Raw genomic sequence first — 22867 nt, forward strand, 5'->3', positions numbered from 1 at the left:
CTCTCTCTTTAAACGTCAGCCTCATGACAGGACCCTGCTCATAGACTTGAGATCACGACCCTTTATTGGTTCTTCTTTCCAATATAACCATGGTGTCACCGTCATCTTTCCCTTCTTCTCCTTCTTCTCCTCCCCCTTCTCTTCCTTCTCCCAGTCCAACACTCTCCTCTCCCCTTCCTCCACCCTCTCTTCCCTTTCTTTTCAGGGAAGGGGAGGCCTCCCATTGGTGTCACCCGCCTTGGCATATCAAGTTGCAGTAGGACTAAGTGCATCTCCTACTGAGGCAGGGTAAGGCAGCCCAATTAGGGGAAAGGAAGCAGGCAGTGCAGTGACAGACACAGCCCCTGCTCTTGCTATACGGAGACCCAGAGGAAGACCAGGCTGCATGTCTGTTATATATGTGCAGGGAGCTTAGGTCTGTCCCATGTATGCTTTCTGGTTGGTAATTCGATTTCTGTGAGCCCCTATGGGCCTAGGTTAATTGGTTCTGTATGTTTTCTTATGGTGTCTTTGACTTCTCTGGCTCCTTCAATCCTTCCTCCCACTCTTCCACAATATTCCCTGAGTTTTGCCTACCGTTTGGTTGTGAGTCTCTGCATCTGTTTCCATCAGCTGCTGAGCGAAGTCTCTCAGATGACAGTTATGCCAGGCTCCTGTCTGCAAGTGTAGCAGAATATCATCAGTAGTGCCAGGAGTGGGCTCTCTCTCATGGCATGGGTCTCAAGTTGGGCCAATCACGGGTTGGCCATTCTTTCTATTTCCGCTCCATCTTTATCCCTGCATACCTTGTAGGCAGGATAAATTATGGTCTGAAGGTTTTGTGGCTGGCTTGGTGTTCCTGTCCCTCCATTGGAAATCCTGACTGGTTACAGGAGGTGACCACTTCAGGTTCCATTGCTGGGAGTCTTAGCTAGGGTCACATTCATAGATTCCTGGAAGTTTCCATTCTAGCTTGTCCTAGAGGTCCCCCCTCCCACCAATTCTAGTTCTCTCTCCCAGTTCTTTCTCTGTCCTACCAAGACTCAAACACAAATTTTTACAGACCTTGAAAGAACAATATTCAACTTCCCATGGAAAAACAAAATCCTGGAATAGCTTAAACAATCCTGTAAACAAAAGAACTAGAAGTATGGTCATCCTTGATTTCAAAGGATGTACTGCAGAGCAATAGTAATAAAAACCACATGGTATTGGCAAAAAAACCAGATTAATGGAATCAAATCAAAGACCCAGAAGTAAACCCACATAACTATAGACACTTGATTTTTGACAAAGAAGCCAAAACTATACAATGGAAAAAAGAAAGCATCTTCAACAAATGTTGCTGGTCTAGCCAGATGTCTGCAGGTAGAAGAATGCAAATAGATCCATATCTATCACCTTACACAAAACTCAAGTCCAAGTGGATCAAAGACCTCAACATGAAACTAGACACACTAAATATAATAGAAGAGAAAGTGGGGAATAGCCTTGAACACATTGGCACAGGGGACAACTTCCTAAACAGAATAACAACAACTTAGGCACCAAGATCAACAATTAATAAATGAGACCTCATGAAACTGAAAAGCTTCTATAAGGCAAAGGACACCATCAATAGGATAAAATGGCAGCCCACAGAATGGGAAAAGTTCTTCACCAGGCCTACGTCTGACCGAGAGCTGATACCCAATATATGTAAAGAACTCAAGAAATTAGACATCAACAAACCAAATACCTCAATTAAAAGAGCTAAACAGAGAATTCTCAGCAGAGGAATCTCTAATAGCTGGGAAGCTCCTAAAGAAATATTCAGCATCCTTAGTCATCAGGGAAATGCAAATCAAAACAATTCTGAGATTCCACCTTACACCTGTCAGAATGGCTAAGATCAAAAACTCACGTGACAGCTCATGCTAGTAAGGATGTGGAGGAAGGGGAACACCCTTTCATTGCTAGTGGGAGTGCAAACTTATACGACCATTTTGGAAACCAATTTGGCAGTTTCTCAAAACATTGGGAATTAAACCACCTCAAGACCCAGCTATACTACTACTCATGAGCGTATACTCAAAAGATGTTCCACCATACCACCAAGACACTTGCTCAACAATATTTATAGGCATAACTTTACCTGGATAAAGAAAATGTGGTGCACTTGCACGATGGACTATTACTCAGCTATTTAAAACAAAGACATGAAATTTGCAGGCAAATGGATGGAACTAGAAAAGATCATCCTGAGTGAGGTAACTCAGACCCAGAGAGACAAACATGGTATATATTCACTTATAAGTAGATATTAACCATAAAGCACAGGATAACCTTGCTACAACCCTCTGACCCAAAGAAGCTAAGTAACAAGGAGGGTCCAAGGGAAGATGCTTGACTCTCACTGAGGAGGGGAAATAAAGTACACTTCGGGGGTAGGTAGAGGGAGGGAACAGGGAGAGAGGGGACAGCAAGGCTCACAGTGTTTACTTTCTCTGCTTTTCACTTCAGTAGGTAAACTGGAGCACGTAGCTGAGCCAGGCCTGAGCCAGGCCGTTAGGTTTACTTGTTCCCTGAGAACTCTGCTGTAACGTACGTATTTGGGAAACAGTACCAGCGGTGGTTACACTTAGAACCAACCTCAAACACTGCAAATGACATCACCTTTCCAGATGAGTGGTCCAGTGCCCTGTAACAGGCATTTTTGACTCAAGCCAAGGTTCCTAATGATATAAGGATCAGTTTAGGCTAAAGTTTTAAAAGTATGTAGGAAAGGCCCAGTGAGGCTCCAGGGGTTGGGGTGGGTGGGCGCTCGCTCCTCACTCCAGGACACAGGGTTCATGTTTATTATTTGCAAACCCTTCCCCAGTCTGAGCATAGAAAACGGGACAGGATTCCATAACATCCCACGACATTCATACCCCTTGATGGCCTTGGATGTGCTGGGCCCAGGCTGTGTTACTTTTCATTTGTGCTCATGATACTCCTCTGTTAGAAGACAGACAGTGCCATTGGATGTGGGGGAAACTGACACAAGAGAGTAAGTCACTTGGCCAAAGAACAGAGCTACCAAGTGGTGACTCTGGCCACGGTGCACAACATTCTCTGTGGGTCTTGCACCTGTCCACATCTATCATAGAAGAGACGAGAAAGGGAGATATGACGAGGAGTGAGGCATCTCATGAGATTGTGAAACCATAGCAACAAACAGTGTAGCCAGTGGAAGGGCCACGGTACCTCAGGGTGTGCGGCCAGTAGAATGCACTGATTTCTACCCGCATGGCTACTGTCCTTTGTATGCTGACACTGTGGTGAATTCAGCAAGTCTGTCTTTCCTAACCCCTAACAGAAATCTCCACTGATCTTTTCGTTTGCTTTGTCTGACTTGAAATTTCAGTCATGCCATTAACCTGGTATGTGTGCTAAAATGCTATAGGTTGTGCAATTGTTTGAAGGTAGGATCCTTCCCATGGTAGGTAGAAACTCCTCCTGGGAGGGTCCACCCTCTGAATGCCACTGTAGACACTTCCCCAAGAGAACCTGCTTGTTGGGTATTGATTGACACATGGTGAAATGACCCTTGCTGGGGGCTGGTAGATCAGTAAGATTTTGGAATACAGGACATCATGGGTAGACGGCATGGCCTTTAATAGGAAGCACCAAGTGACAGCAAGGAAAGGATCCAGTTCCTTCCAGTCTTTCTTATAAAGGAAACATCTTTTCTATGTTTTCACATGCAGAGTACTTGAGAGAGAAAGCTTATATGCAGTTGTTTCTGTGTGAAGCCATATTACATAGTCACAGTTCTCCTTGCAGTATAGTATTGGGGGAAAGACTCCTTTTTGGCTTCATAATATCTTGATATGAGCAGAGAACACTGCTGGAGTGAGAGTTAGAATCTAGAGCAGGGAACCAGTGTGGTACAGGCTCACCCTATCTACCCAGCATGCCTTGGAGTTGTTTGCCATCTTGTCTCCAGAGTTTTTCACTTTAGCCCCTTGGAGAGCTCTTTATGAAATAAACCTTCAGGTCTATTCCCGTGACTCGTGAGCAAATAGGGTGCACTGGGTACTTTCTCATTGCTGTGACAAAGAACCCAGCAAAAGACATTTAAAGGAGGAAGGGTTTATTCTAGTTTGCAGTCTAGGGTATAGTTCTTCCTGTTGGAGAAGGCATTGGACAGGAGCTTAAGGCAGCTGGTCACATAGGAACTCGGCAGAAATGAGTACTGTATTCAGCCGGATTTCTCTCTTTTGGGTCCAGGACCCCAGTCTATGGGATGGTACTGACAACATTCAGAATGAAACTTCCCACCTCAGTTAACCCAGTTTAGGGAGTGCCTAAGCGGCTTGTCTCTGAGGTGATTTTAGGATCTTCAAGTTGACAGTGTAGACCATCGCATAGGGTGAATCCTGTAGACGTGATAATACTTAACTCTGGCTGGCTTTACTTTCTAAACTGAAGACCTCCTGTTTCAGAGTAGACCTTGGGTTTGATATCCTCCTCCTATCTTTAAGATCTTTATAGAGGTGAGAATAGATTGCAGAGTTGAGAATGACACCTGACTTGGGAACTGGAGACAATGGGTCAAAATCCTGTAGGGAAAAGTTTAATGAGAGAGAGAGAGAGAGAGAGAGAGAGAGAGAGAGAGAGAGAGAGAGAGAGAGAGAGAGAGAGAGACAGAGAGACACTCATATCCCTCCTTTTGGCCTCATATATGAAAACAATGTGCCCCAAATAACTGTGATCTCCTGAGGAATCTCATGCTGAGGGAAGAAAAGGATAAGCTAGAGGAGGAACTTGCCTCCTGAAAAGGATTCCATACTATTCGTCAGACCTCACGATAGGAGAAATGGGAACCAAGACCTTACAGGGCAGCGATGGGTGGGACCCACCTTCAACAGGACTGCTTATCTGTATATGATGCCTCTTGTCCTCCATTTGGACCTAATCCTCATTTCAGCCGCCACAGTGGGGGACAAGACGGACTTGAGGGGTAACTGAACCTCTTTCTTAATTTCCTCTTCCCAATGTGGGCCAAATTGAATAAATTTCCTTTCTCTGCTTTTCTATTGTTTGTTTGGCTTACTTGAAGACTCATAGCCAAGTTCCGTAGGGCTGCCAGAGCCTGCCCTCTGACATTACAGCTCCGGCCACAGATCCACTTCCTTTCTGTTTGGCGACTCCTTCCTTACAGCACGTGACCCGCGTGTAACATGCACTCAGTGACTCTTTATATGCATTTTCTCAGCTGCGCCCCTAGTTCTTTTGGAGGCAAAAGTAATAAATGATTTTGAGTTCTAGAATGTTCCGAGAGGAGCTACACCACAGGTAAGTTGGAAAGTGAAACAGTGGTGAGATTTTAAAGGGTTGGGCTTCCCTGTTGGCAAGCAACAGCATGACTGCATGACTTGGGAGGACCTTTGGCAGGAATCTGGGGCTCCCTGTCTACACAAGACATTTCCCAGACAAGAGCTGTGTGTGGGTGTAAGGTCTTGAAGTCAGACAGGGAAAAAAAGGTGAACAACAGACTCTGGCTGCTGTTTGCTAGGACATGCTGTGTGACAGGATGGTGTCAGTGACCCAAGTCTCTCTTCTTCACCCTTAGAAGCTTGTAGGTTTCAAATCTGTGACTCCTAACCCTGTTAGTATACAGGCAGTTCTACTGGTCTCAGGAACCTAGCAACTGCTTACATCACACACCACCAGGTGTGTCAGGTGTGTGTTTCTGATTAAAAGGACCACTAGCCACCTCAGATCTCTCTCTCTCTCTCTCTCTCTCTCTCTCTCTCTCTCTCTCTCTCTCTCTCCCTCTCCTCTGTCTCCGTCCCTCTCTCCGTCTCTCTCTCTCTTTCTCTGCTTCTTCCTCTCCCTCCTCACGTCTCTGTCTCCCAAACCTGCATGGTGACTTCTTCAGTCTTGTCCCCTAAGACAGGTGAATTCACCTGGGAGCCATTCCCAAATAAACCTACTTTTATACTTTTAATTCAGCTCAAATTGACTTATTTCATCAGCAGAGAAAACCTATTAGAAGCCACCCTCTTTTATCTAGGGGTATCCTAGACACATGCTTATGTCTACCACAGCCACTTTGACCATTTTCACTCTTGAAAAGGACAGTATTTATTGGGAATTGTAGTCAGCCTTCTGTTCTGAAATGGTGGCATCACCTAGGACTCTGTGGGTGATTTCGGGAGAAAAGATCGCAGGACTCAGGCAGGTCTGTGGCTCAGGTGTTTTGATTGTTTGTTTGTTTGTTTGTTTGTTTCTGGTTTTTGTTTTTTGTTTTTGTTTTGTTTTGTTTTGTTTTGTTTTTGTCAAGGAAACTCATTCCTGGGAGGCAAGTGATACTTAACCTTTCAAAAAGCCACTGCTTGACTTGTGGGGTGGTTGCTGGCAAAATGTTTGCCTTGCAAGTATGAGGACCTGAGTTCCAACCTAGAACTGATGTTTAAAAATAAATGTGGGGAAAAGGAAGCCCTTGGTCCTGCCAAGGTTGGACCCCCCAGTGCAGGGCAATATGGGGAGGCAGTAAGGGGGATGGATAGGGGGAATATCTGTATGGGGGAGGGGGAGGGGGAGGGGTTGGGGCTTATGGACAGGAAACTGGGAAAGAGAATAACATTTGAAATGTAAGTAAAGAAATATATCTAATAAAAAAAAATAAATGTGGACGTGGTGGCATGTGCTTGTTGCACCTGAGGAGGAGGAGACAGGCAGGCTTCTAGAGTCCGCCATGCAATCATGAGGACCTGAGTTCAGATCCCCAGACCAACTTAAAAGTCAGCCGTGGCAGTGTCCGTATGTAACCCAGGTAGGTGCAGACAGGCAGATCCTGGGGGTTTGGTGGTCAGCCAGTCCAGCAGAAATAGTGAGTTCCAGGTTCATCAAGAAATCCTACCTCAAAAAATAGTAGGGAAGCAATCGAGTAGAACAGACATCAACCTCTGACCCCCACACTTGCCTAGATGGGGTAGCACATGAGCACACATTCGTACAAACACATATGCATTGCATACTGGCATTCCAGAACAGATGTTTGGAACCCATGCCAGAAGGACCTAAAAACTATGCTTGGACAGGTCTACATAATGCAGATGGAGGGGCTAACTAGAAAACCTAGCTGTCATCTTTGAGGAAGCTCTGGCTTTACAACCAGGTCTCTATTCCTTAAAGACTGAAGTAGGTGTTAACCCTGGGCATTTTGGCTCTTTAAGATGACTGCAAAGTTGTCAGGGTCCCTAGAACTTGTATGGGATCCTGCTTGCTGCTGTTCAGTTGAGAGACCTGAAAGTGAAGCCTTCTGTGTCGGTTGAGAGAATTAATCTTTATTGTGGATCAACATTAATATAGATAAAGAAGATTACCAACTAAAAACGATTTGGTTCTCCTCTATTTGACAAATGAGGCATTGTGGTTCTCAGGTGGCAGAAGCAGAACCCTGAGGAGGGGTTCAGCCCTGATGGCTGTCTGTCCAGTGAGAGCTGTTTGCTCAGACTGACATATCAAAGTGCTGAGGTAAGCCAAGTGTGGTGGCTCGTTCCTTCCTCATTCCTCACAGCTACTCAGGTGATCAAGGCAAAAGAAGTGTCATGGGTTTGAGATGAGCCTGAGTCACATAGCGAGCTACAAAGTGAGACTTTTAAATTAAAAGAAGTTGTGATTAAGAGAGATTTTATAACATGAGCCTATCACTCCAGTGTTTAGAAGGCTGAGGCAGAAGGATGGAGAGTCCTGTTGCCTGCCTCAGCCCAATAGTGAGTGAGTTCAGGTAGCCTGGGCTACAGAGTGAGACCCTGTGTCCAAAAAATGAAAATAAAAAATAAAAATAAAAACTTTTAAAAGGAGAAAAAAGAAAGAAAGAACAAAAGAAAGAAAGAATGAGCGAACGGAGGTCACTTCCTACTCCCACAGCACTGAGATGGGCTCAAGTGGTTTGTTTAGTGAGCTTTCATGATATACCACGAAGGCACCAACAAAGGCTACTGTGTGTGACTGAAGAGGTGCAGTAGGGCTGGGGAGGAATTGAGCTGCTATGAAAAGACTCCCCAACCTGAAGCCACCCCATTAGTGATGCTATTAGCATTGGAGTGTGGAGCCGAATGGCTTCTCAGTCCCTTCTCCCATGACCTTGATAAAATACCTGACAACAGCTTAAGGGAGGAAGGGTTTGGGGACATTCCGCGTCTATATGCAGAAAGCAGAGTGGTGGATGCTCAGATAGCTTCTTTTCATGCAGGTTACACTCAAGCCAGGGACCCTGCGGTTCTCCTTTATAATGCGTCTGCCCACCTCAATTAACTTAAGCAAGATAATCCCTACAGGCACGCCCAGGGCCAACCTAATCTAAATCTCTCCTGACCGTGCACAGCAGCTTGTCTACTAGGCGGTTCCAGATCCTGTCACATTTACAGCTGACATTGACCATCACAAGTAGCTAGTCACGAGCTTGGAGTCTCGTGTTCTAGAGGTCCTCAAGTCCTTTGAACTTAGTTATTGGCCTGGTTTCTTTCTAGGTTTACCCAAGTGCTTAGATGCCCTGTGTCTCTCCAAGGATGGCTGTTGGGCAGCTTTATGTATCCTTGGAAACCAAACTTTCTTATGAGGTTTAAAGAGCACTGCACCTCAAGCCGCTTGTATTCTTAGTACAGTGCTGATGGGCTCAGCGTAGAAGGTTCTAGAACGTCTTGGTGGTCATGCAGCAAAGCCTCCTCTGTTTTATTGTTTTATTTTAAAGCAGTAACAGGCACAGGCCCTGGGAACGACGACATTTCCCTGCATCAGTCATTGGTCCGTGGAGTTTCTGTTATCAAAATTTTCCAGAAAGGATTGTTTATAGAACATTTATTTTTAACATGAATCAGTGACATTTCTTATCCAAACAATTTTTTTTTGTTGTTGTTCTAACCTTTTGTGGACCCCGGTCCACATAACCAGTCCCTGTCATCCATCTTTTGAGAGCAATGTCACGGGAATGGAAAGAAAGGTGAACCCGTTTCTTCCAGATCTGAGAAGCAAGGTGATTCTTTAGGTGAATTCCTGATAGGCCTATGTGCTCCTAGATTTCAGAAGTTGCCATAATGGGGCTCAGAGCACCCGGAGGGTTTGTTAGAGTACGCAGTTGAGGGGCAGCAGCAGAAAGCTGTGTGTGGGCGGCTAGGAAGGAGAAGTGAGGGGTGACGGCCTAGCTCTGCACTTTGTGCACCAGGTCTAGCAAAGTAATTATTTCCATAATCTTCCACTTTGCATTTTAGATTCTGAGAAATATGCTGGAGAATTAAAGAGTTTTCTATGACTCCAGAGTGAACCTCAGGAATGGGATCAGCTGTTCCTTGGGGAAGACAGAGGTCTATCCTGTGTCATCTTCAGGCTTCTGTTTGGTCACTGGCCAGCTTCCCAGGGGCCTGGCTTCCCCATTGTGTAGGTCCTAGCATGCGCTGTTGCTGCAGCCCTGTGTACCTGGCATCTGGTCTTGGTGTGCACTGGGCGTGCTCAGGGCTTCTGCCAGACATGGCTGGAGTCTGACTTAGAAGCTCTGCTCCTCTAGGACTCACTGACTGAAACCACTGTGTTATTTTGGTCATAAAGTCACCCCTCTGAAATACCTTATGACAGATTGTGGTTTGGTTTGTCATTGATACAATTGCTTCTCTCTGTCTTCTATGACTTTGTTCTAAAATACAAGTTCATTTTATATTTGAGCTCATGTTATAATTCTGCTTCTGTTAGAGTTATTTAATTTTACAATTACCTAATGCTTTCTATTTTTAGATTTATTCTCATATTAAAAATAATATAAATTACTTAGATAGAAATAATTTTTATGTTCTATATAAGATTTTAACTTTTTTTCTTATCAGCGCATGTTAAAGCTTTTGTTTTGTTTTGGATTTTTGAGACATGGTTTCTCTGTGTACCCCTGACTGTCCTGGAACTTTCTCTGTAGACCAAGCTGGCCTCAAACTCAGAGATCTGCCTACCTCTGCCTCCTGAGTGCTGGTTTTAAAGGTGTATGCCACCATACCAGCTAATTTTTAAATTTTATGCTTTTGATACCTATAACTTAATTTCTTTTAAAGGCTTACTTTTAGTTAAAGACAGCAAGTGAGTTTTCTCTCCATGAGGGTAGAAATGTCTAGAGCTTATGAAAAATAAGTGCATTTATTATTTGTGTGTGTGTGTGTGTGTGTGTGTGTGTGTGTGTGTGTGTGTGTGTGTGTGTGTGTGTGTGTGTGTGTATGTAGGTCACAGCCAACTTGTATAAGTTGGTATTTGCTTACATCATGTTATCCTAAGGATGGAACTCACCTGTCTAGGGAATTTAAAAGTAGCCGTTGCGAAAAAATATAACAACGATTTTAAAAGAACAAAACCTTCTATATATATGGAAAGAGCATGGCAGATTTAAGCAGAACAGAATCTCTTGGGAATCCATCAGGAATCAAGGGTCTGAGGCAGTGTCTGGTTTTTGACTAGTTTTGTGTATCTGACTATCAATCCAAAGTTGAGACCCAAAATTTTTTCCTTGATGTCTTCTGAAGATACCCTATTCCCTCTCTCTCCAGATGGTGATCTGTCGTGTGGTGGGCGAGAATCTTCAGTTCTTGGTCAGTGCAGGCCCTGCCTCTACCACAGAGTGCCAGCTATACGATGTCCGGCTTTCCCCCTTTCATTTAAAGGTAAGGCTGTATAGATGCTATCAGTCACAGGAAATACATGGTAGTCATGACCTTGTGTTCCCTACCATAGGAGGGCCACAGGGAGGATTCCTCCATGCTGAGTTACAGGGCTCTGAGTCTCATTCTCATTAATTATGAATCAGGTCATTATCTTTACATGGTAAGTCACCATGAACATGACTCAGAAAAGCACACCTCCCTGCGAGGTCTGTTCCCAGCAGAGATGGTGACCTACCCCCCCACACACACACACACAGCTATGTAGCTGAAGCTTCCTCCTCTAGTTCTTTCATCCTATATACTCTGTCCCCTCTCTGAGATCATGTGGAATCAGGGCAGTAGTATATATAACTGGTAGGGAGAAGTGACTAGATAACTGGGTGAGGGTCCCATGACCCACCTTGCCTATCCTATGAGGGATGATCTTTTGTAAGTGGGAATAGTTGATCTGATAAAAATGGCAGTCATTTTGGGGCTACAGGACTGTAGACTGATGTCCTGTTGGCTATATATTAGTTGTACAGAGCTGTTGTACCACCTCACTCTTTGCGTGGCCACTGTACCTTGTCCTTTTTTAGCTCAGTCTCCATGGGTGTAGTCCTCAAACCATACCTATTGGCCTGTTCTCCTTCTAGCCCCTATCATTGTTAACGGTGGGTATGATTCCTGTTGGTTACCCGGAGATATAAGATTTTCTTACCACCTTAAGGTCCAGACCCTAATCACACCTGCCAGGTCCTGTTTACTATGTCTGGCCTTATATATAAGGCTTCATGGATGAAGGGCTGGGCACCTTTCCATGAGTAGGACTGTCCAATATAGGAGAGCAGTTGAGGCTGCTGGAGTGGCCCCGGTGAGGGGGAAGTGTTCCATGGTACTCTCTATATAATACCAGGGACATAGGGACATGGATACTGGCCATTCCCAGGACTGAAGACAGGGTGTGCTGGGTCCCTTTATTCTCTCCACTCTCCTGTGCCTTGGTGACAGAAAGAGAAGCAGAGTGCACAGGGAGTTCCTCATTTAAATAAGGCCATGGAGTGTTAGGAACACCAGGCCTGAGGGGCTACCCGGGCAGGGGGGAGACGGGAAAGGAGTTCAGTAGGATCTTCACGTCTACTCTGGAAGAACATGGTAGACCAAAGCAGAAGCTGAGCTACTGTCTGAGAACACGTGACTAAAAAAGCACACAAGGGCTAGAGTTCAGAGGTTAAGAAAACATGCTGCTCTTGCAGACGAACTGGGTTTTGTTTCCAGCGTTCTCACGGTGGCTGTCATAACTCCAGCTCCAGGCGGCATCTACCTCTTCTGGCGTCCAGGGGCACCAGGCATGCACACAGTCTACTTATACACACACAGGCCACTCAAATATATCATCTTAATTAGCTCACTGTTGCCGTATTAAAGCACCATGACCAGAAGCAACTTGGGAGGAGAGCGTTCATTGCAGCTTATAACTCTCAGGTAACACTCCATCACTGAAGGAAGTCAGGGTAGAAGCTCAAGGCAGGAACCTGGAGGCAGGAACTGAAGCAGCGGCCATGGAGGGGTTTTGCTTACTGGCTTGCTCCCCAGGACTTGCTCAGCCTGCTTTCTTATAGAACCTAGGACCACCTGCTCAGGGGTAGCACTGCCCACAGTGAACTGTGCCCTCCCCTATCAGTCACTAATCAGAATCCCTGCATACTTGACAATAGGCTAAGCTGCTGTGATTTCAAGGTATGTTTAGGTTTAGGTCAAGATGACAAAAATCAACCAACACCCACATAAAATAAAAATAAATCTTAAAAAAATGAACACACGGAAAGCTTCAGTACACATGTACACGGCACACTGCATGCACATATGTATGCACCTTGTACAAATACAGCACACAACACACACATGCAATGTGCACACATACAGCACATGTATACACAGTATGCAGGTACGTGACACACGTAACAGCGTCCATGTAAGATGTAATTAAGGCTCACGTGAAGACCTCAGCTGCCTGGTAACCATTACTTGGTGGTTTGTTCTCATAGGTGCAGTTCCACATGCAAGAGAAGAGAGAAGACATCCAGATCACATGGTCCTTCACCTGTGCACCAGAAACAGCCATCAAGATCCAGCCCCAGGCCCCAGGGGAGGTCAGTCCGTAAGTTTTTATCGTTCTTTCACTGGTTTGAGGATGCATGAGTGGCTAGGGTATGTCTCAAATTAGGCAGCTTGAAAGTAGGCGGCCATTACTACCCACTTTCCCCAATCTGCCTTAGGTCACAAGAGACAGGCTCTGTGGGGACAACTTTGGTAGAGAGGAAGCTTCGTTTCCACTTTCTGGGGCCTTAGGGTATGAGGACAGAAGCTGGGCTGCGGTGAGTGTGTGAAGTGTCCCGGTGTCACTTTCCTTTGTTGCACAAGGGAATTCTTTCTGTGGCTTTTACAAAATTCCCTTGTCATTCTGTTCCATTTCAACCGCGTCAGCCTCTGAAGCCTCACCACAGTAGAAGTGTGTGGGCTTCGCAGGGTGTTAAAAAAGATACTTTCCTTTTTCTCCTTTCGCCTCACTTTTGTCTTTCCGCTCTCTTCGCTTTTTCTCTGGCGCTGGAAATGGAGCCCGGGGCCTTGCACATGCTAAGCAAGCACTCCATCCTCATCCTGTCACTGTCTCAGCCTTCATACTTTTAGGTAGATGTGTGCAGTATAAGGGTTTGGTTGGTTTGGTTTGAGCTGGTAAATTTTACATGCCCCCCCCACACACAGACACACACACACAGACACACAATATTGACCAAGGAGAAATAACTAATATGAGATTGATAACATAGCTATTGGGGGGGGGTGGATCTTGAACACAGAATGGTCCCCTTCTTGGCAGAGGAGATTGAACATGGCAGGGCTCATCTGTATGGACTGCAGGCCTGGACAGCTGATGTCATTGTCTGAGAGAAGCAAACAGCAGAAGGAAGGAGGAAAAAGAGAATGAACTGGGCTGGGGACTTCCTTCTTCTGTTTCTTGCTTCTCTCTGATGATATCATTTGTCTAGGCCTGCAGTCTACAAAGGCAAGCTCAGCAGCGTTGAATTTCTTATGTGGAAAAGGGAATTTCTTATGGGAAAATCACCAGTTTGTGTGATTCCTTGAGTCGTTTTTTCCCCATGGGTAGCTGTGTTACCATTCTGATATTGACTAATTTGCCTCGGTCAGTGTACAGGTATAGAATTTCCCCCATCTTTGTTGATTTATATATTTATTTTTATTTATATGTGTATGGGGTTTTTTGCCTGCATAGGTGTCTGTGTATCTTGTGTGTGTAGTGCCATCAGTCCAGAGTTCCTCTGTCTACTGAGTAAGAAGCCATTGTGCAGGTCAGACAGAGAAACAAGAGCTCAATGTGAGGCACAGTCATAAAATGGGATGTTATTCAGCCGGGAATGAACTGATGTGCTGGTGCATGCTGTATTCTGATTAGTCTTGTAAACAATAAAGGAAGCTTGATTCAGGAGACATATGTACATTATGACACATCCGGTCTAGAGGATGCAATCCACAGGGGGAAAAAAGATGAATGCAGGGGGTTGGAGACGTGACTCCGGATAGGACGGAGTCCGAGGCTCATCTTTGAGTAGTAGTGAGCATATTTAAGTAGTGGATACTTAACTTAGTACTGTGTGTATACAAACGAGTACATTTTAAATGGTTATTCTAGATCATGTGTCTTTTATTTCAACTTAGGTTTTCAAGGGGCCTTTGAGGGGATAGGTAATGGCCTCCTGCTTCAAAGCACAGGCTCTTAACTGTTTTAACCTGTTATACAGTTCCTCATGTTGTAGTGACACCCAAATAATAAAATTATTTCATTGCTATTTCATAACTGTAATCTTGCTACTGTTATAATCGTAATGTAAATATCTGATATGTAGGACAACCGATTGTGGCCCCGTGGGAAAGGCCCTTCTATCCCTAAAGGGGTCATGACCCATAAATTGAGAACCACTGATTTATAGAGATCTGCTGCCCAGATCAGAACCATGCACACATGGACAGGCACCAGTACCCAGATAGGAATGGTGCAAAACGAATCCCAGGAAGCTTATTGTGGTCTCTTACCAGGCTTTACATGGGACACTGGGACCCTGACATCTTGAATATGGGAGATGTCTGAGTTGCAGAGTGGTAGCAGTTAAAGCGCGATTCTTAACTTGATGAGATCCAAACAAGTCACTGGGGGAGTTTCAACTGAGATGGGAAGGCCCATCCCAAATGTGGGCAACACCGTCTCATAAGCTGGGATCCCAGATGAAGAAAAAGGAAAAACACGTTGAGCACCAGCATTCCTCTCTCTCTGCCTCTTGATACACACTGTGGTTCGTGGCTTCACGTTCCTGCTACCTTGCCTTCCCTCTCACGATAGACCACGCCTTAAAACTGAGCCAAAATGAACCTGTCCTCCTTGAGTGGCTTTTGTTAAAATAAAATCAAATAAACCAGATAACCCACACAGCTACAGTCAAGATCCAATGACTGAAAGCCACACGTATTTATTGATGTTCAGTGTTTGGGGCCTGGAGTCTTTGCACAGCTTGTCTGGTCCTAAGCCCTGACTCTGTCTGCTTGCCATCGAGTTCTTGTGCTGTGCTCCTCTACGGCTCAGGGGCCTTTTCAGCCCCACGTACTTGGTGACGTGATTGGTTCATAATACAAAGGTCCCCGATTTCTCACCGCTGTGCTCCTGAAGACTACCGCCATTCCTGGCTTGTCGTGAGCTAGCAGGACAGTTGCAGTCCTAGAGAGAAGAGCTAGCATCAAACCAAAGTTGCATGATGTCGTCTGATGGTTTAACATCTAGCCCACCAGTCAGGTGCTCGTATCTGCCACGCAGTGATCTGATGACCCGTCTCTCTCCAGAAGCAGGTACTGGAGGTAAACGTGCTTTCTGAAGCCCTCAAGGATCTTTTCAAGCACCTAGTTAGTGCTGCCTCGCCATCTGTTTTCCTGAGCACCAAGCCCATGCAGGCCAAGGAAGCTCAGGTAAGCCCAGGACACGGGAGATTCTGAGCTAGTGTTCCCACGGCCTTCGCTTTCCCTGGTGGGGCTGACACTGCACAGGCAGATATCACCCATGGTATTAGGATACGGCCTCAAGATCCATAGTGGGAAAGGTTGCCAGGCCACTCTTTGCTGAAGCTGTGGTCCTCCAGTTTGTTCTCTTCAATAGACACGGTCAGCTGGTGACAGGGTTGGATGCTAAGTTCTGGGTGACTAGGGTCACAGGAATACAAGAAGCCGTCTTCACTCTCCTTTGCTTACAGGGTGGCAGGCAGAGCTCAGCTAGCAGATAAGAACAACAGGGCTATAGTCTTCCCTCTCAGAGGCATAAGGCAGGGGTTCTCTCTTCCTAAGTACCACCATCAGTTATACACCCACGGAGGTAGGAGCAAACCTCTCTTCTAGTATTCCTATTAATAGTGGATTCTTGGCGAGCAGAGGGTACTGGCAACCAGAAATATAAAAATCTGAGGCAATTCACAAAACAGTTTTGTATTTTCAGAATCCATGGACTCAAAAACAAAAGGTCCTAGGCTATCATATCTAATCACATTCTAAAATGAAATTGTCCTGTTTCACTCATGGCAGCTCTCCAGAGAAATTGAGCACTTGTGCATGGGGATGAGAGAAATTTACAAACACTGTTATGATACTGTGGCTGATAAATACATGGTGTGATTCTAGCCCATGTCTGAAGCCTTGAACACTGGGAGAATTGATGGTTTGGCCCAAGTCCAGACCAACCACAGGCTGAGAGCTCAAATCCTAGCAGGACTAGTGTTTCTGTTTGATTCTAAAAGCAGAAGAAGGCTATTGCCCAGCTTGAGCTGTCTGTAAGGAGGAATCGTTCTCATTTGTGGATGGCTCAGACTTTTCTACTCGGGCTTTCAACTGATAGGATGAAGCCCACCCCACTAGGAATGGCCATTTACTTCATTTATTCTGTCCATTTAAATGTTGGTCTCTTGGGCTGTAGCTTAGTTGGAAGGGTCCTCCTCTAGCATGCAGCATGCATGAAATCCAGGATTCAATTTCTAAGACCGTATATCTTAGGCATGGAGGCATATGCCTCTAATGCCAGCAGTCAGGAGGTAGAGGCCAGAAAATCAGAAGTTCAAGGTCTTCCTCCATTACAAAATGACTCTGAGGCCAACTGAGCCTGGGTGACACAATACCCTGTCCCAGAAAAAAAAAAGTCTATCCTGAACATTGATCCCATCCCTAGCAACCATCATAGAAACACTCAGAATAGTGTTGCCTGAGTACTTCGGTATTTATGGCCCAGAAGTTGAACCCTTATAGCTCAGTGGTTAAAGCACTTGTTGTGCCAGTATGAAGATTGGAATTTGGATTCCTAAAACCCAAAGTAAATGCCAGGTGGGCTTGGTAGTCTGCCTGTAATTTTAGTCTCTGAAGGCAGAGATTAGGGATCCTGAAGGAAGCTGACTGACTGGACTGCCGTATTGGTAAGCTTTGTATTCAAGGGGGAGAGCCTGCCTCAATAACTGAGTTAGAGAGTGATTAAAGATTACAGCTGCTCACAACCACAGGCTTTCATATGCATAGACATGTCCTTGTTCACACACATGTGAGCCCCTACACACATGTAAACACCCATACATACATGTACACATACACACGAAGGAAAGAAAAAAAATAGCCAAACATACACAACCGATGACATATCTCATCTCCAACCCATCCCAGTGCTTTAAGGAAGTTTATAGTCCTTCCTGGCCTTTGGTAGTCTTCATTCACGGAAGGGAAGAACATAACAGTGTTTGCTGGGTGGTACCCATGAGTGTCTCTGGAGACGTTAGTAACTGTGTTCTAAGAAGTGTCTCAAGCCCAGTCAGCACCCAGGATAGCTCCTGCATGGCTTTCACTGAGAGCCCAGCACCTCTCAGAGAACCTTCTGAAGTCTTACGTTCTTGTGCTAGATTTAAGAGCCCCTATGAGCACTGCCAGAGCAGCCAGTGCCTGATGCACCTGCCTCTGTCCCCTCACTTGTGCAATATCAGGGGTTCATAGCTGTTTTTCCTATGACCGGAGGCAGGAAATGACCACAGGCTGATGGATGTTGTCCTGTCCAGCATCACAGCCTGGGGACCAACTCTCTATCTAAAAGCACCTCTCCTGGGTCTGAGCATGGGGCATGAGCTGGCTAGTCCTCACTGCCCTGGAAGGTAGTCCACAAGCAGGCTTTGAACAGGGTCCTCACTATTTGCAGGTTCTTCATTTGGGATAGAAAAGGCTCATCGCAGAGGCAACAGAACCTTTCCGTGAGAGAGGAGTGCTAATTCTAAGCTGACCCTGGAGGTCAGGTGCCCCGTTATGATGTCCCTGAAGATACTGTCCCATGTAGAAGTCTGTACCCCTGGCCAACCCCTCACATCCTCACATCCGTTGCTTTGCTTTTCCCCCCACAGACTCTACAGTGCACTTCCTCCACTGCTCAGGAACCCTGCCCTCCCAAACCTCCAAGGGCTCATGAACTAAAATTGCAGGTGAAGAATATCCGAGTTTCCCTGCTAAACCACCCTGGTGCTTCAGGTGGGTGCTGGTTGCTGTCAGAGCCTCATGGGTCTGCCCACACTGTGGAAGGGATCTTCTTCGGCTGGGGATGGCGAATTCTCATGTGGCAACCTAGTTGGGTCTATAGTGTGATCCTTGCCTTTCTTGGCAGAAATAGAGTGAAAAACTTGGTCTTTGGCTAATGGGCTTGGGGTCCAAAGGCCACAAGCTGTAACCCCCTGAGCACAGTGAGCCACTGTGGCTGGTGGTGGCCAATCATGCATACCCAGAAAGTTTGTGGAAAGGATTCTAAGTGTTCCAAATTCAGAGAAAGGGCAGGGGTTTGACACAGTAGCAATGTGAGTAACAGAATCTGATCATTATACAGGACAGACATGCCATGAAGCATCACACCGCACCCCATAAGGATTACATCTAAACTCATCTGCATGTACATGAAGGCTGGAAAGCAGTGTTGTGGTTGCTCTCTCTGTTTTCAGCCAATAAATTCATGTTGAGCACCCCTGAGCCTCTGAGCAGTGCAACTTATGCTGTCCTAAAACGTGGGGTGTCTGAGTGGCTTATGGGGGCTCTGTGCCTCTGGTGCTGCTACTAGAGGAAGGCAGCTGTGGAGTCCTGGTCCTCCCCAGGATTCCAGTGGTCATGAGAATGGAGTGAGGTTCTGGTCATGGTTTAAGAATGCTAGGAATTCTGGTCACTATTTGCCAAGGTTCTTCTAGTTTACAAGGCATAAAGAGGCTTCATTTGAACTAAGTCTCTACAAAGATGGTTGTAGCTGATGTTTTTGGTGCAAGTGCTTGCATATTGCCCTTCATACCTGGATCACCTGTGGCTGAGTAGATCCCCTGGACTACCAGGCAGAGGTGGGGTCCCAGCTTGGGGTGCACATGTATGAGACCAGATCACATTCTCTGTCCATACCGAGATGTCCGTATCTGGAAATGGATCTGAGTCTTCCCTGGAGGAGTGACTGTGACAGTTACCCTACCTGAAATGTGGTCAAGCATTGTGGTCAGGTTACTGACCACAGAGGACTTTGGGACTGACGCTATAGAGGAACATTGTCTCAGAGCAGGAACAGCTGTGAGATGTCACAGTGCCTGTAGAACTACCACTGAAGGCTCTTGGGTTAGATGAGGAGTGAAAACACCTGCTGCTTGTAAGTGGGATAGCGTTGTCTGTGAGATGCAGCCACAGGAAAGCTTAGTACCAACCATCCTTTGGGTAGGCCGTTAGTCTAGTCTAAAGAGGGGCCAAGCCTCAGCACCTAGCATGCTGCTTCAAGGTGAGGCTCCATACCTGGGAGTCCTGCTGCTTCCAGGATTGATGAATTGGTGGAAGGAAGTGGGACACTGGGGTCAGTCCAGGGCTGTTACCACTAAGTTATTGCCCCAGCCATTGAGAGTGTGTAACTGGAAAATGACAGAAAGTTCTCTTGGGTGAGATTTTTTTTTTCCACTTAATTTACTCTTTCTTGTGTGGGTAAGCAATGTAATTAAAAGATAAAAGCCAAATACAACCTTGCTTCGTCTGATCGCAGGCATTAGCCATATGTGTGTGGCCCAGCTGAACGAGCCTGCACAGCGATTCATCGGCACCCTAGTGAGAAACACTACTGACCTCAGCTGGGAGGAGGAGCTCACCTTGTGAGTACAGCCTTGCATCCTCAGAGGCCTGGTGGTGACAAGATGGACGGGTCCTGGAGCCACTGTGTAGCACTGTTTATACTAAAAATTATTAAAGAAATGAAAACAAGGTGTCCTGAGTTTCTGAAAGACAGCCATGGACTTCTTTTTAGAGGCAGCTCCGGGGATCACCCTTTTCCTCTTTTTGGGACAAAGGACTGTTCAGGATTCCCTGCTTCCCTTAGCGGCCAGCCGCACAGAGCAGAAGGAAGCCTCCAACTGATGCCAACCTCTGGTGGAGAAAATAGAAAAGGGACATGAAAACCATTTATAAACAACAGTATAAAGATACTAAATAAAAAAGTCATCACATGGAGTCCAAGGATGCATTAAAATACATCCATTTGGGAGCTACGGCTCTGGTCAAGAGATTGGCTGTTCTTGCAGACCTAGGTTTGGTTCCCAGAATCCATATGGTGGCTTACGACCATTCCCAGGGATCCGATTCCTTCCTCTGGCCTCTGCAGGAACTAAGCATACATGAGGTATACATACATATAGGCAAAACATGGACACACATAAATTAAATAATCTAAAGGTTTATATAGCCATTCTATTAAAAATAAATAAATCAAAGCGGGGTGTGGTAGTGCATGCCTTTAATCCCAGTACTTGAAAGGCAGAGGTAGAGGCAGGCAGATCACTGAGTTTAACATTGGCCTGGTTCCAGGACACTCAGAGCTGTCCAGAGACTCTGTCTCAAAAACAAATAATAAATAAATAAGTTCGCTCGAGTTTGTACCAGAAATGTAAAGCTGGCTTAATATAAGAAAATTCATTAAAAACTCCCAGTGTCAGCAAATCATAGGAGAAGGTAAACTGCCCGTCTTCACGCCTGCCCCAAAGAGAGTCAGTGGTGCTTAATACTGGCTCCCAGTCTTGAAACACTGAACTAGGAGAAGTTCATGAACACTTTTGTAATAGGAGTTTAAAATCTCTCCATGGATGATTGGTCATGGCAGCAGACCGCCGGCATCAGGACAGGATGATCTTGATCTAGACAAATTGATTAGCGCACTTAGAAAACAAAATGTCAGAAATGAGGGGCAGATCCTGGAAAGGGAGCCGGCAAGGGCCCTCGCTGCCAAACTCAACAAGGATTCCAGGATTTCAGTGTTCAGGACCCACTTGGTTGGTTATCCTCTGACCTCCAACTGTGTGAGGATGTTAACCTCTGTCCGTTTACTGGAAAGGACTCTGTTATCAAACAGTCTATCTGTAAGGACTTGGATGAATAAAATTTAATAAGGCCAAGGCAGCGGAGTTCTAGACGCCTGTCAAAAGTGCAGTTGCTCTACAGTCTGTGATTCTCCAGGGAATCACCTAAAGCTGTTAAAGGTGACAGCATGGAAGCAGGAATACTGCGTGGATCTTAAGCAAAAGATAGGGAGGAGGAGGGGGAGGGGGAGGAGGAGGAGGAGGAGCGGGGGAGGCTTGATGGATGTTCTGTGTTTTATATTCAGTTAATTTTGCATAGTCGTACTTGAAAAATGGTAGCAGTGACATGCGACTTTTAATTTTAGGTTAATAAAAATTAACCAAATGAAATCAAGGTCTCAGTCTGCACTGCCAGCCCGTCATGTGCTATATAGCTGTTGTATTAGCTCTTTCTAATATACTTCTTATCACCAAAGGGTGTTCCATGGGTCCCCGCTGAAAGGCCAACCCCTGGGTGCATCAGTAGCTATTTCTGAACTGTCAGGCTGCAAGCAGTGTGTTTTTAATGACTGACAGCCTCGTGTTCCTTAGTATAATACACACACACACACACACACACACACACACACACACACACACACACACACACACACAGAGCAGGGTGTGGGGGAAAACTCAACCCTATAGCATTGAGCTTTTTGGATGGTTCACACGGGCTTGTTCTTTTTGCAGTGAACTGAATGCCAAATCCAAGGAGCTGCTCCTGCAGATCTCACAGGACGAGTGCTCGTCTGAAGGTGGGTGGTGAACGTGTAGAGCAGTGCTCCAGACAAGCACTCTGGAGTGTGGATGGGAGAAACCCTGTGAAGGAGGGAGCAGCCTCCTCTGAACCACAGGTCTCCCCATGGAATGTCTGGTACAAAGTTAAGCATCAACCATGTCATCCATTTGGGACGTGCTTGTCTAGTGTTTAAACTTTTTCCTTTGTTTTGACGTGTGTGTGTGTGTGTGTGTGTGTGTGTGTGTGTGTGTGTGTGTGTGTGTATGTGTGTGTTGCCTTCCAAGCATGTCTGTGCGCTATGTGCATGTGGTGCCTACAGAGGCCACAAGAGGGTGCCAAATCTTTCAGGACCAGATTGTAGTGAGCTGCCAGGCTGGGAACTGAACCTGGGACTTCTGGAAGGATAGCCAGCACTCTTAGCACTAAATCGTCTCTCAGTCTCTACTTTTAAAATCCAGAATCTTTCTTCAATAATTTTTAGAGGAGCAATTTCAAACCATTGTAGACATAGTGGATTTCCTTCAATTTTTTTTTTTAAATTAAAAAAAAAGTGGGCTGGACAGATGGCTTAGCGGTTAAGAGCACTGACTGCTCTCCCAGAGGTCCTGAGTTCAAATCCCAGCAACCACATGGTGCCTCATAACCATCTTTAATGGGATCTGATGCCCTTTCCTGGTGTGTCTGAAGACAGCTACACTGTATTCATATAATTAAAATAAATAAATCTTTTAAAAGATAGACACATGATTCAGAAAGGAAATCAACAGTCTAGGGTAAAGTCGCCAACATAGTCATGGACTTGAGTGTACGCCTGGGTTACATCGGTGTCGATGTTTGTTAGATTCTTGTGTTGTTACATTTAGTGGTGTGTCCATGTAGGTCAGAGGACAGCTTGCTTGCAGGAGTTGATTCTCTCTTTCCATCTTGGTTCTGGAAATCAAGTGTCATTGGTCAGGCTTGGTGACACGTGCCTTTACCTGATGAACCATCTCGCTGGTCCTTAAATTATTTTTTTCTTTCATTTTTTT

At 45.6% G+C, this 22867-nt stretch overlaps 1 protein-coding gene across 1 annotated transcript in view; it reads left to right on the plus strand.

Moving 5' to 3' along the window:
- Positions 1-22867, plus strand: part of C2cd2 (C2 calcium dependent domain containing 2) — a 58951-nt gene that overhangs the window by 17428 nt on the left and 18656 nt on the right. Inside the window, exons 3-8 of the mRNA XM_032900349.1 lie at positions 10536-10649; positions 12677-12781; positions 15540-15662; positions 18110-18233; positions 19756-19861; positions 21791-21855. Coding sequence (XP_032756240.1) covers positions 10536-10649; positions 12677-12781; positions 15540-15662; positions 18110-18233; positions 19756-19861; positions 21791-21855 — 637 coding nt within the window. The remainder of the gene's footprint in view (positions 1-10535; positions 10650-12676; positions 12782-15539; positions 15663-18109; positions 18234-19755; positions 19862-21790; positions 21856-22867) is intronic.

Source organism: Rattus rattus, chromosome 4 (assembly GCF_011064425.1).
Source record: "Rattus rattus isolate New Zealand chromosome 4, Rrattus_CSIRO_v1, whole genome shotgun sequence".
In the NCBI taxonomy this organism is placed as follows: domain Eukaryota; kingdom Metazoa; phylum Chordata; class Mammalia; order Rodentia; family Muridae; genus Rattus; species Rattus rattus.